This window comes from Strix aluco, chromosome 3 (genome assembly GCF_031877795.1).
Source record: "Strix aluco isolate bStrAlu1 chromosome 3, bStrAlu1.hap1, whole genome shotgun sequence".
NCBI lineage: Eukaryota > Metazoa > Chordata > Aves > Strigiformes > Strigidae > Strix > Strix aluco.
Genome location: NC_133933.1, coordinates 103,193,490 through 103,208,969, shown reverse-complemented (window position 1 = coordinate 103,208,969; position 15,480 = coordinate 103,193,490). Strand labels below are relative to the sequence as shown.

Genomic DNA, 15,480 nt, shown 5'->3' with positions numbered 1-15,480 from the left:
AAGAATTGGGATACAAACAACGGTAAAAAGGAAGAATGTTCTCAGTCTTGGATTAGGATGTCCTGAATTGAAATTCAAAGCCATCAATTTCTTTTTACAACTATCCTGTGAATTCAAGTAACTTCATACCTGTAAACTGTGTTCTATTTGATATTTCCTTTTGCTTTCATAAGGCTATCTCATTTTGTATTTGTTCTAGGGAAGGTGTCTTCCTGTTTGTTCTTGCAGTGTCATTTTGTGGCCCTCATTTCAAATATGTGTCTTGATGCTCCTGCCCCAAGTGCATGGGGAATTTGCTTCATTTGCAAAAGGTAAAGTGGGCTTTTCCCCACAAGAAGCAATGATACATATATTTCATCCTCCTGCTGAACTTCTGCATGTTGCTGTTTCATGGCCAAAACTGCCATATTCCCCTTATCTCATATGATGTAAATGAACATGCTGCATTAGCAATGTGGGGAGGGGAAGAGTACTCTTCCTATACATAAGTTAGATTTTTCTATACAGTTACTATTTTGATGCAACATGAATATATATAAAAAGAAAAACTTATTCCAAAGAATTTGAACACACAGCCTCTGTGGAAAATGTGGTCATATTCAGTTGAATAGAACACAAACACACTTCATTTTTATTACAATTATTTGTTCCTGACTGAATGAAACCCTACTGCCTTCAGTTACACTGGCACATTACCAGCGAAGGATTTCCAAACTGAAAATAACATTTTTTAAACATAATTACCAGAGTTTCTATTTTCAGCAGTGCTCACAATGTACTTAAGTGATCTGGCCTGCAAAACTACAGGATGCACATTAAAGACAAAGTATTATTTAAAATGCTGTCTGAATTTTTAAAATGCTTTCTTGGAAATGACATACATAAAATAAATACAACAGTGTCAGTGTTCTACAAAACTGACCTGATGGTGATGATAATGTTAATTAATAGTCTTCGTAAATAAGCTGCCAGTCAGAGAGGGACCTGAGGGTGTTGATTGACAGCCGGCTGAACATGAGCCAGCAGTGTGCCCAGGTGGCCAAGAAGGCCAATGGCATCCTGGCTTGTATCAGAAATAGCGTGGCCAGCAGGGACAGGGAAGTGATCTTACCCCTGTACTCGGCACTGGTGAGGCCGCACCTCGATTACTGTGTTCAGTTTTGGGCCCCTCACTACAAAAAGGACATTAAATTACTCGAGCGTGTCCAGAGAAAGGCAACAAAGCTGGTGAAGGGTCTGGAGCACATGTCGTATGAGGAGAGGCTGAGGGAACTGGGGTTGTTTAGTCTGGAGAAGAGGAGGCTGAGGGGAGACCTCATCACCCTCTACAACTACCTGAGAGGAGGTTGCAGAGAGCTGGGGATGAGTCTCTTTAACCAAGTAACAAGCGATAGGACAAGAGGGAATGGCCTCAAGTTGCACCAGGGAAGGTTTAGACTAGATATTAGGAAGCATTTCTTTACAGAACAGGTTGTTAGGTGTTGGAATGGGCTGCCCAGGGCAGTGATGGAGTCCTCATCCCTGGAGGTGTTTAAGAGTCGGATTGACATAGCGCTGAGGGATATGGTGTAGTTGGGAACTGTCAATGTTGGGTTGATGGTTGGACTGGATGATCTTCAAGGTCCTTTCCAACCTAAAGAATTCGGTGATTCTGTAAGACAGTTTTTAACTGTTTTGGTGGTTTGGATTCTTTTGTCTTACTCTTTGTCTGTACCAAGAATGGAAAGGAAAACAGACTCTTGAGTGGGCTTCAAAGAAATAAGGCCATTCAAAAATGGTTGATTTCTATTTATGCATTAGTCTTACAATGGCATAATTTTATTGACCTTTTATCCTTTCAAGGTTGCAAGGTAAGTGATTTAAATATCTTAGCTATGAAAACCAGCAGTGGTTATTTTGTAGAGTACACACTAATAGATGGATTTTGGGGAGGAAAAATTTCCTGGTTTCTCTGCTTTTGTATCTGTTATTAGCTCTAGAGTATTTGTTACTGAAATTTCTCTGGTCAGAACAGCTTCAATTCTCTGAAGTCTTCTTAAACGTTCAGTTTAGAACTAATTTCTTTGAAAATATGAAGTAAATAATTTCTTTATATTTAGGACTACCTATGCTACCATTGGCAGAGATCCTTCAAAAGAAAGTTGGGGTGGAGCAAACAAGCACAGTACTTTTTATTGCAAGTGTGTAGCAAATGAAACTTGGAATTATCTGTTTTAAACTATTTTTTACTGCCTTATATTTAAACCCTGCTGCAGGTGAAAAAGCACACTTTTATACATACCAGTTTTAAGTGTCCTGCAATGTAGGACTAGAGTAAACATCCTTTAAAAATAATCTACACCAAGACCAAATGTTTGGTATGTATAAATAATTTCATGCTTGAGTTGTGAATAGCACACTCAGCAGCACTTTCCTCTTTTTAGATGTGTGTTCTTTGAAACCATCAGTGTTTTAGTGCTTTTAATTTTGAAGACCTTCATATTCACTGTTTTTCTATTTCCTGAAAACAATTTAGTTCTAGTCAAATGAATAATATAGGTTTTCTTCTTTCAGATTTCTTTTTTTCTGATAATGAGCACATCCATATGTATACATATACATATTTACCTCCTTTTATAAGTAAAGAACTATACTTGTAAGTTTTTGGAAAGGACAGATATGTTTATTCCAGTTTGAAAGAAATAGTAGTTAGCATGTATTCAGCCTGAATTGATCTAAAATTTGAAAAATCTTATTTTGGAAACAGGAGACAAAAGCTGCCATGTTTTTGCAGTACTGCTATCTAAATATTCACAGGGCAAGCGATACAGGTGGATTTACTTTTGCTTTTACATTATTACTCCGACTTATAAAATAAGTACCAAACAACTATTTCCATAAACTTAACATATGTTAAGACCCAACTTCCAGACTTCTCTTCCTCCCCCAACACCAAGTGGTGCATGGGTGTGGGAGTCCATGGTCAGTATGTGGTGGTTTGTCTCTGCCACTCCTTCCTCCTCACACCTTTGCTCTGGTGTGGGCTCTCCACGGGCTGCAGTTACTTCAGGGAACTTCCATCTGCTCTGGCATGGGGTTCTTCATGGGCTGCAGTGTTGGTAATCTGCTCCTTTGTGGAGGTGGTATGGAGCTCCTGCTCCCTTTCCTCCTTTTCCTCCTCCTCTTCCTCTGACCTTTTGTTCCCTCTGTTGTTTCTCTTTGTTTCTTCACCTTCCCTCTGTGGTGTTTTCTCCCCTTTCTTACACACAATTTCCCCGAGGCGCCACCCCCTTGGCCGGGGGGCTCAGCCGTGCCCTGCTGTGGGTGGGCTGGAGCCGGCTGGAACCGGCTGTGTCCAGCATGGGGCAGCCCCGGCTGCTCCTCACAGAGGCCGCCCTGCAGCCCCGCTGCCAGCGCATGGGCACCTGCACCCGGTACACATACAGACAGTGGCAACATTTGTCCTGGCCTGTGGGAACAAGAGATGTTTTCCAAGTATTCCAACCCAAGTCACGCTCAGCCATAGCCCGGAGACTTAAAGAAGAGGATGTGTCCACTATGACCAGGGGAAATCGAGAGTACTGTTAGTCTGACTGCTGTGACAGGTTTGGTTTTAAGTGAGATTTTAGAGCAAGTGTGACTTCTGATTTATAAGCTTTGTGGGGATAAGAGGAAGAAGATGTTATACATCTCTGTGTTAGACAACACTTGATAGTACCTCACGAGAGGTTAGCCATGACATCAGTATCAGTGGTTTAGGCAGACACGATGGTGGAGGGGAATCAGGTAGGGTACTGAAACAGAATGCTAACTACAGTAAATGGGATGAAATTGCTTCCTTACAGCAAGATCACAGGCTGTGAAAAACCTCATGCTCCTCATGGTGCTTGATAGTCAGTAAAAGTAAATTGTTAGCATCTCTTGGTGAAATAAGCAAAGTTCACTCGGTAAGAAATACTGCTTTCTGGTAATTAAAATGGGGGTTACTCAGTCTCCGCAACAATTTAAACTAAGGAGAAAATAAATAAAACTGCTACACAGCTATTTACAGGTACCTCATTGTTTCTCAGCCTTGCTGACAGCTGGTGTTCTACTACCCACCCATCATTTGACATGGGGCTGCAAAAACTCATTACTACTGTACAGCAGTGTTCACAAAAAAAATGATATGCAAAATAATAAAAATCCAGATTTCTGCCTGGCAACTACACAACGACATAATAAACCCAGAATGCTAGTGTTCTGGTTAACAAAAATGACACCAGTAAGAATTTTTTTACTGCGTTCAGCTGAATATGGTTGGAAGACCTACACTTTACGATGACTTTGACATTACAGAGTACACCCTGCAGGCAGACATTTTTGAGATGAGATTTAGTGCAATGTATCTTTTATTTTTAAGCATATTTTTTGGTATTCTCTTTTGATTATTGTAACTGAAAAAAAAAATCAGGTTAAATTGCACCATTGGGGCTTTACATTTCATATTTGTTTTTTTTCTATCCTGAGTAAAGACAAGTGGACAAATTGGTATAATTTTTCTTTGGTTACATTTCCGACAATTTCTGTACTGACAGTTTGAAATTCAGTTCCCAAGGTTGCAGAGACATATCTGAATGTGGTAGTTCATTCTTGTCATTGAAAGGAATGTTCTAGTGATTAATTTGTTTTTGTATTACAAAAGAGCTATGTATTATTGTTATAAAAATTTAATGATGGGCACACTGGTTTCTGAAAGCTACTTTCTGAGTGACTAGATGGAAATGTTTTAGGTATTGTCAACTCCATGTGCCATTTCTACTTGGCTACCCAAAAAAGAAAGACAGTATTTCCTCGATCCACAATAATAAATAATTCGTAAGTGAAAGGAAAAACTGCCTGGGAGTGAACGGTGACTGTTGCAGGAGTAAACTGGCATGAGGGGTGTTAGACCTGGATGCAGTTAAAGTACCGTTGAATATAGTTCAGTTTGCAGAGTCACCTGGCCTGACCATATTTTGTTGAAGTTTGGAAAAAAACTTAGCAAAGTCTGATTCACACACAGGCAGAGCAAAGTTTGGGTTTAAATACACTCACAGTGGTTTAATTCTTATTTGTGTAAGGCTAATTTGGATAATCAGCTCGATAAAGTAAGTAAATTAGTTTGTGGTTGTTCGTTCATGTGCCGTACCAGGGTCTCATGGCACAGTGAAGTACAGTTGATCAGTAGAGCTGCACTAGGTAAATTTGACAGAGTCTTTGCAAATTAAAGTAACAGGCTTAATTATATCACAGATATGTAAACTGCCAAGCCATCCTAAGTTAACACGTTTTAGTTTGCATTACAATAGACTAACAGTCTGAATCTTGGAAGTCTACCACAGGGAGAAAGGGGAGAAGCCCCAGAGGGTAGAGGAACTTAAGTAAATAAATTTAATAGGAAACAGGACCTAAGAAGATATCAAATGTACTAACATAGCAAATGGAAGATATCCCGTATCCTATTGATGTGATTTACTGCAGTTATTTTGTGCAATATGTAACTGCATAATGCCTCCCCAAAATTATTTTTTAATAGAGACCTCAGTATCTTAAAACAGCTAATAATAATTTCTCCCCTCTTTCATCTTCATTAAGTATCAATTTTCTGATACTGCTCAGCATAAGCATAGAGTTCCCATAAGTCGTTGGTCATATCTGCCAAACTCATGTGATATTTTGGATATGGTGGAGCATCTACTGTGGCAGTACAGACTTATATTTACATACCTAAATCATTCTCCTACTGTGATGGGTTTAGACCTAAAGACACATCACCAAACCTCCCTCCTAGGCCTCAACAATCCCATAGAACAGCTCCAAACCCAAAAGTTAGCTCATGCTCCAATTGCAGAAGCAATTAAGGTAAAAATAATAATATGTTTCTTATGATCTATTAACTCTAAAGTAGTTTCTACCTTGGCTGCTTTAAGTCTTCATTAACATTTCATTAAATTTTTCTAAACTTTCATCAGTGTTATGGGTCATGTGTGGACAGTAATGTTAAGATGGACAGAACACAATAGTATTACTATTTTACCCCATTTCAATGCTGAGGCCATACCAGCCTGTCACAGTGCGGTGCTGTGAAGAGATACCTAAGTATTGCTAAAATCTTAGTACAAGTGTTGTAAGTAGGTTTATATAACCTGCTTCTTAGCTGTGTTAATCAGGTCAAGTTGAATACTTCATTATACAGATTGTAGCACAACTTATTCATAGCTAGCTTGGGTTAACTTGCACTGGGTGATCTCAGGGGTTAGGGTCTCTTATTTTATGCAAATAACACAGCGTCCAATTCTGGCTGCCACAGGGTTGAATTTCTGTGGGCCGTGGAAGTGCAGCCACTGTGACAACAGCAGAAATTCATGGCTGCTCCTGCAGCAGGTTGCTTGAGGACAGAGGAAGAAGAAATGGCAGGGTGGCTGTGGCACGTTGGATGGATGGATTGATTTTCCAATAAAGTAAGTATCAGTGGAAGAAGATGTGAGGCAGCATCTCTCAAAACTGTGCACCAAATAAATGTAATCAATAATGAAATTTATGTTTACAACTGAAGAGAGAACCTTAATCTTCTGGTTTCCATTTATTTTTTCAGAAATATGCTACCTCAAGTGTCAGATTAACTGTTGGCTTTAATTACTGGAAGTAGTTTACTTCTCCTTAATGAAAAGAAACATTTATATAACCTGACTGTTTACTGTGTGTTTACAAAACAATAAAGTATCAAAGAGATTATTTTCCTCTTAATGAAATTATATCCTAAAAAGAATCAAGAAAAAGCTGTGTATATTTTTATTTACTTGTTTAATAAATATTTGAAAGCCTGTAAAGATAGGTAATAAAAATAAAGCTTACCTTGGCCCTTCTGTCCAGTGAAAAAAATCAGGTTATCTTGTAAAGCTGAATGGTGGTTTGCCAACTGAAATTTCAAGTGGAATTCATAGTAGAAGGTGATATTTGGAATTGTAGAGTAAGCTAGAAATGAGGTATAGCCAAAGACATCTGTGCCACTGAAACTCGGTTGACTAATATTAATAGCTGGAGTTAAGAAAAAGAAATTCAGTGTTAGGGCAAATTCTTTAATGTGTGTTTTCAAGTTCTATTTACTAGCCCATTTTAGAACTTAAAAACTAATAAAAATACTAATAATTTGAAATGTTGTAATATTTTTTACACATGCAGATACAGTTTGGCTTTCCTCTGAGTGTAATCTCTTTAATTTTCAGCTTTAGTAAATAGGCTTATTTTACAAACGAATTACTGGCAACTACTGCCATCTCCTGGATTCTAGCTAACAGTGTTACAAATAGAAGTACACTGCAGTATTTACTCAAAACTCAGAGAGAAAAAAGAAAACATACAAAGAAATTCTGTTAAAAGAAATGCCACCTCTGACAATCATCTGAGTGAAAATGAGTACAAGGATATGCTGAATAGGTTAAGGAATAATAATTCTTCACAGGTAGAGAAATAATAAAAAGAAACATCACAAAAGGATGAATTTGCAGCACAGTGAATAGGACGTACATGGATGATATTGTTCCCATTATTCACTCCATCTTTTGAGCTGTCTGAATATTCAGAAACTGAGTATCTAAAAATGTGTAATTTACAGTATTGACAAATTATTTAACCTTTTTTACTGTAATTTAGGTTCAATTTAATGAAAATTTCCTTTATGTTTGTCACCGACCAAGCAAAGCATGTAGCCTTTTCTAAAATATTTTTGCCCACTATAAACTCCTGCTTCTTCCAAAGCTGTGAAGGCTACAGGTTCATTCAAACACCTACTGGTTTGTGACACAGTTTATAATTTATGCTGAAAAAACCTGTGGAATTAAAAAAACAAATGAAAAGCAAATAAAATCAAGTCTATACACATATCTGCACTGGTAAACAGTCAATAGAGCAGTGCTACTAAGCATCCACACAGCCCCAGAGACTGCTTGCTGGAGCCAAGTAGCCAGGCTGCCGTAGTCAATTCTTGTGGTTGAGATCGCATAATGCTTATATTGACAATATGGTTTAGTGAAAAACAGGAGAGAGAGTAAGAATAGCTGAGTAAAGATTAATCCTGAAAGACTGGGTACGGGGCTAGATTTAAAAGATTTGAGCCGTTATCTCCAATAAACCTGAGCACCAAATGTAACTGGATCCAGCTTTACTAATGAAGGCAGTAAGAGGGATTGAGGGAGGAAGAAGCAGCTGCACCATGTACAAACCAGATTGGGAAGGGCTAGTAAAGAATGATAATCTTCCCCAAGTAAATCTATGCTAACGTAAGTACCTTTAAGCATCTGGCCCTAAATGCTTACATTGTGGTAGAAGCATGTAATTGTGAAAATGATATCACCATCTCTAGTTTGTGGAATCTGTTTGCAAATTTCAACCTGGGGAACCTGTCATATTGGCACCGAAGTGGAAGCCAGTGCCTCAGTATCTGCATCTGACAAAAGGTACAGACATAGGCTCTGAGAAACCTTTCCTAGCACAGACTTGGAGTCTGCAGCAACACAGAGTGTACCCTCCCATTTATTAAACACTATTTCACACCTGGCACATTATGCCTTGTTCTGTGATCTTAAATGGGAGCCAGGAAATTTCCATATGAAACAGTGATTTTGTCCTAATTAGAGAAAATGGCAATGAGTTCTCAACGTCTGACTGAACGTAACCTCAAGACTCAGACCTTTGTGAGTCATGTGCTGCATTGGAGGAAGAACACAACTCTCACATATTCAAATTTGGTGTTGGCTGCAGTCCACTAGTATTTCCTCAGATTACCTGAACATGCCTAAGGGAGGCTCAAGTTCTGCATTTTTTGTTTCTTAGGAAGCTATGACAGACAGGCAGCTCCTTTAATGCAGATTATTCTTCTGTCCTTCCTTTTTTTTTTTTTTTTTCTTTTTATTTATTTAATAAACCACAAAATATTTAAGAGACAAGAAGATTTTAAGATAAAGGAAGTCTTTGTGTTTATTGTCTTTTCCTGCTTCCCTTTATAATAGGAAAGGTAAATTCTATCATGTACCTCCACAGAACCAGGTAATTTGGTTTGTTGACAGAGATCACTGAAGAGCCTATTCCTAACAAGTTATTTGCAGCAGGGTAAAACACTTTATTCTCAGGATGAAGTATGTCATTGTCTCATCTGTTTCCTCAGAGCTTTCTAACTGGGAAGTTATTTTCTTGCTTTTCTACTTGCTCCTTTCAGCATTCCCTATAAAGATGGATTGAACATTGACAAAGGAATGTCCTGCGAAGTGTTCTACAACAGTAGGACCTGGACAGTAGAAGGATGCTACTCCCGCTGAGCAGGTGCTGCACAACATACAGAAAATCGTTACACATCTCCGTATTCTTAGATTATTACTACATACCAGTTTCAGTTTCACTGCAGTTTTGATCCATCCTAGAACAAAAGACTCAAAGATTTCAATTCATACTTACAACTAAAACCGTATCTCATTTAAGCAAGAATAATTTTGGTCCATGAGCTGGGGGGCAGCAAATTTGGGGATACTGAGACAAGACTCAGCTTTTCTTTCTGCGTTTCTGTATGTAACAAAGTGATAGATAGATAGATTTACTGGGTGGAGGTTTTGTTGGAGTCACGACAAAACTGTGTTGATAACAGAACTGTTCCTATTTAAGGTTATATGAAAAAGTTATATATCTTTAAATAACTTTACCTAAAATGAGGGACAGGCAGCTAGTCTCTTAAGAAGTCAGAAGTGGGAACTGACCTTAGTAAATTAAACATGTTATGCGAAATTTAGTTTGGTAAATTTGGTGTCACAGGAAGTTGCTATCATTTGACTCCAGAGACTATTGCCATTTTTATATGGCCTGTGATACTACATGTGCCCTGGGCTTCCCACAGTACTGAAAAGTTTGGTCTTAAATTGTGGTTTCATCTATTGTTTCCTCCTGCTTTTAAGATAAAGTCTAAGAAAACAGGTTTGAGAGAAAAATTACCAGGCCAAATAGATGATGAAGTTTTATAGCAATAAATTAACAGAAAATTGTACAGAAAGATAAGCAGTTTTATTAAAAATGTTAGTAGCAGTAAATATGGACAGCAGTACCCAGTGTCTGCAAATAGGTCATGTATGCTATATTTGGTCAACTGTCAGATGTCAAAATCTTGACACTGTCAAGTAGACTTAAAATGCTTCTTCGGGACATGTAGTTTGAAACACCTTAGACAGAAGTGACATGTTTTGAAGAATATTGTGCAAAGTTGTGAAGAAGGTATATCAAAGAATATCAATGTGACATGTTACTTAAGAATTCCTGAAAGCAGGATAGCTATTTCTGAGAGCATGCTGCATGAATGGCTTGCATCCGTGATCTTTAACATGAATGTGCCCTGAATGAACATCTGTATGAAGGCAAGAAGATGGGAGCTCTATCTTCAACCCAAAACATGTTACACATTCTGGTTTGGACCTTTACCTACACTGCAATTTTACCTACAGTTTACCAGAATTGGGTACAAGAATTGAATGTTTCTCATCAAGCACAAGAACTGCTAATCACTGGCTCCATTGTGTAAACATGACACTTTGTGGTTCTGTTGTGTAAGCCAGACATCACCCACGGCTTGGTAATGACTTCATGACTTCACCATTGAAGAGGTGATAGGAACTGATAAGAGGTGAGCATTTATGCCCCAGCTGCATGATCGCTCAAGAAACAGGAAGTCAGTAAAAATCTATGAGAACTGAGGAAAAAACAAAGGTGGCAGGGTGAGCACAGCAACCGACTCAACTGGACAAGGGATGGTGCACTCCATTCTCCCTCAATGCAGCCGCAGAAGCCATGCTCCACCTTTTTCCTCCTCTCTCATGGAAATGAGTTTGTGCAATACCTGCCCCTCCTCGTCTGGTATGCTAATCAGCTGAGAAGATGAAATTAAAAGGTGACAGAAAACTGCTGTGTGTGCATCCACCACCCAAGATTACCAGACCTGAGACAACTTTGACGCTCTGCCTTACCTTGCCTTGCCTATAGATTTATAAGAGAACACATTGCTTATTATCCTTTTCCAAGTTTAAGTTCTTTCTACTGCAAGTAAAACTTTTTAACCTGTCGTTTGGTGTTGTTTTACCTTAATTTAACCTGAGGGGATCACAGAACTTTTACGACTCCCTGGGCTTCCAGTCTGGGTTGTGACAGATGTCTACATAACAGCTGACCATCTAAAGTTCCACTTTATGTCAGTGGAAAAATTAAGCACATTTAGGATGCAGTGCCCTTCATATAAAACACCTACCTTATACAGGTCAAGTGAACAGTATTCTAAAATGTTTATTTCACCCCACCAAATACAAGAGTCACATTGGATTGTAAGTCAGAGTAAAGTATTATAGACTTCTAAAGTTAGGTGGGATGAAGCCTACCTTCTCTGTATCCTGCAACTGCTTCCCCCATTCTGCATGTTCTTTGTCTCTCATCTTAATCGCCATAAAAGGTAAATGATTTAGAAATTCTGAACTAATTCTCTGTGAAATCAAGGAAACACATTTTTCTGATTTTAAACAATGGGAACCATAGAGCACTCAGAAACTAAATTATTTGCACAAAGTTGCTCACAAAGTCGTGCCCAAAGTCTGGAGTATATTGAAGAATTGAGTATAGATCTCTGAACTCCAGGTTAGAGCACAGTCACTAAACATTCTTTGCAAAATGACCTTTTAATTTCTTAATCTTGGGTGTCTGAGCACAGCCCCTTTCAAAACATCTGACAAGAAGCACTTTTCATAAAAATGTCCATCTTTGAGTACCTGAGCATTTCCTCTCAGCTCTTTATGGTCTTTTCATCCAGTTTTAACTGTGCATTTTGCTGGGGCCATGAAGTACATTCAATAACATATCCAGCATTGTAGGGGCTTAAGACATCTCTGCTGTGCTGTAGCTTCCAGATGTGGTAACAGACACCACCAGCCAACAGCTTTTGGGATAAACAATTTATCTCAGAATAACAGTACAGTAACAAATACAAATCAGTAGCACCATTACCCAAGTCAAAACAACCATTACCCGAGTCAAAAGCTTATATTTCTGGCTAATTCAATATCTCTAGCTTGACAGTTATTCCATATTTTATATGTTTCTGGACTGCCACTTATAGAGTTTATACCACATTTTTAATCATGTTTCTTCTCTACACTAAGTATTAGATCTTTATCTAATCACATCAAAAAGTTAAAGGTTATCAGTAAATGTGCATCAGTGTAAAACATTCAGTCTTTGAGATATCTTTCAGGCAGTGACATTCATTAGTTTGATTTTAACACAGACTAGTTTGCCATACTCTTACATATTTGTAACTTAAAAAAAAAAATAACCCTGTATGAAAAATACAGTGATTAGTAAAACTGTGTCAAGCAACATAACTCCACCTTTTCCTTTTATTCTCTTTCTTTTCACTCATTATAAAGCTATGGAGCCAAGAATGTGCAGAAAATGGTATCATCTTATATCTCTCTTTTATTTGAAACAGTCTTTGAGAACATTATAAAATGTTTGGGGCTGGTTTAAACAGCAGAGGGCACAGCTAACCACACTGGGTTATTTCCCTTTTCCTGCCTAGACACCATCCAGGCTGATTTCCACTCTTGCCCTTTCAGCGTACAGTCTGAAGTGGTAAAGAACAGAGATGTGTCCCAAAGGCTCTGATTATGAGCCATGTAAAAACACACTCCAAATTAACACTGTGCCTAAACCACACACTGTTCTGATAGAGTACTGATGCCTTTTATCTACTTTTTGTCCTTGATCTTGTGTTGTGTCTCTCTGTCAGTCCTGCGTCATTCATCATTGTCCTCTTCTGCATTCCCAGTACTGAACAAGTAATGAGGTATGATATGTCCCATTGCCTCATAAACAAATAATGACAAATTATCCCATTATATAAATATATTAATATGGTTGGTTACCTATTTCCCTAACATTGTACATCTAATCAGAGGTGAGCATGAGTGGGAGGTAAAAAAAATCAACTATCATTTGAAAAGCATCTTAACAAAGAGAAGACAATAAAGTGATAAAGAAGAAAGAGAATAATGGTTTCATCATCTTTGAATTTTCTCTTATGAGTTAAAATTAATGTTCCTTTCAGCGCTCACTGCCAATACATCTTGAACCACAGCTTTACAATACATTGCTAATACCAAAGCAGATGAAAGAGATGAAGACTTAATGATACAGAATTACAATCAGATAATCCACTTTTATATATATCATTGACTAACTGTGAACAGTTATCAGCTCAGTGTCTGGCTCCAGGATCAGTACCCATATAGACTGTGGGATGAGTATTATTCAGTTCTCCTAAATACCAGCTCATATATTTGCAAAGACAATATTGAAAAAGGAATGGAAATTACTACCAAGCATTGTATTTTCCAGTCTTCCAGGCTGTGGTGGGTTGACCCTGGTTGGATGCCAGGTGCCCACCAAAGCCGCTCTATCACTCCCCTCCTCAACTGAACAGGGGAGAGAAAATATAATGAAAGGCTCATGGGTTGAGATAAGGACAGGGAGAGATCAGTCACCAATTACCATCATGGGCAAAACCGACAAAACTTGGGGAAAAACTGATTTAATTTATTACAAATCAAATCAGAGTAGGATAATGAGAAACAAAAAATAAATCTTAAAAACAACTTCCCTCCACCCATCCATTCCTCCTGGGCTCAACTTTGCTCCTGAATTCTCTACCTCCTCCCTGCCAGCAGCACAGGGAGTCAGGGAATGGGGGTTGAGGTCAGTTCATCACCCATTTTCTCTGTTGTTCCTTCCTCCTCAGGGGGAGGACTCCTCACACTCTTCCCCTGCTCCAGCATGGGGTCCCTCCCACAGGAGACAGTCCTCCATGAACTTCTCCAATGTGAGTCCTTCCCACAGGCTGCAGCTCTTCACCAACTGCTCCAGCGTGGGTCCCTCCCATGGGGTGCAGTCCTTCAGGAACAGACTGCTCCAGTGTGGGTCCCCCACGGGTCACAAGTCCTGATGGCAAACCTGCTCCAGGTAGACCCCACCCCCCCGCTACCAAAGCTTGCTATGCAAACCCAATACACAAGCTGTACAAAAGTCTTCAGAAACGCGACCTTTGTCATCACAAAATTCTGCAGCTACTCTTTCTCTTAGAGGTTTGCAGTATAGCTCTTAATAAACCAAAACTTGCTCTTGAGCACAGAAGTATTGATGAACAGAGTGCAAAATGTTTTCTTAGCTGAGTTTAGAAAAATTATTTTTAAGGCAGCTGGGTTATTCCTCATCTTACTCATCATGTTTCTAAAGAAGCCGCAAGAAGATTGGATGTCTGAGCTAGAACACATGCTCCTGGTGGAATTAACTCACTTAAAATGATATGAAGCGCTGTACAGACATGTAATATATGTAGCATAATTTGGGAAGGAAAGGCAAGATGGGGGAGCTAAACTGGCATATAGAATAGAATAGAATAGAATAGAATAGAATAGAATAGAATAGAATAGAATAGAATAGAATAGAATAGAATAGAATAGAACAGAACAGAACAGAATAACTTCAGTTGGAAGAGACCTACTATGACCATCGAGTCCAACTGCCTGACCAATTCAGGGCTGACCAAAAGCTAAAGCATGTCATTAAGGGCATTGTCCAAATGCCTCTTAAACACTGACAGGCTTGGGGCATTGACCAGATCTCTAGGAAGCCTCTTCCAGTGTTTGACCAAACTCTCAGTAAAGAAATGTTTCCTAATGTCCATTCTAAACCTCCTCTGGCACAGCTTTGAATCATTCCCACGTGTCCTATCACTGGATACCAGGGAGATGATATCGACACATCCCTCTCCAAGTTCCCTCCTCAGGAAGCTGTACAGAGCAATGAGGTTGCCACTCAGCCTCCTTTTCTCCAGACTAGACAAGTCTGAAGTCCTCAGTGGCTCCTCATAGGACATTCCTTCCAGCCCTTTCACCAGCCTTGTTGCCCTCCTCTGGATGCATTCAAGGACCTTCACATACCTTCTTAAATGTGACTAAAAAAAGCCACACCAATGCTGAATACAGGGAGATAATCACCTCTTTTTCCCAGGTGGTTATGCTGTGTTTGATGCACCCCAGTTTGCCCTCTTGGCTGCCGGGGCGCACTGCTGACTCATATTGAGCCTGCTGTCCAGCAGCACCCCCAGATCCCTTTCTGCAGGGCTGCTCTCCAGCCACTCCCCTCCCAATTCATACTTGTGCCTGGCATTACTCTGTCCTAGGTGCAGAATCCAGCATTTCAACTTGATAATTTCATCCCACTAATCATAGCCCAATGCTCTAATCTATCTAGATCCCTCTGCAAGGCCTCCTGTCCCTCAAGAGAGTCAACAGCACCTCCCAGTTTGGTATCATCATCAAGCTTGTTAATGAACTCCTGCATCCAGATCACTGATAAATATATTGAACAGGACTGGCCTTAGAGTTGAACCCTGAGGAACAC

General features: G+C 39.2%; 1 protein-coding gene across 1 annotated transcript in view; it reads right to left on the bottom strand.

The window, feature by feature from the left end:
* Positions 1-15,480, bottom strand: part of EYS (eyes shut homolog) — a 1,110,009-nt gene that overhangs the window by 43,922 nt on the left and 1,050,607 nt on the right. The window contains exon 43 of the mRNA XM_074819828.1: positions 6,856-7,038. Coding sequence (XP_074675929.1) covers positions 6,856-7,038 — 183 coding nt within the window. The remainder of the gene's footprint in view (positions 1-6,855; positions 7,039-15,480) is intronic.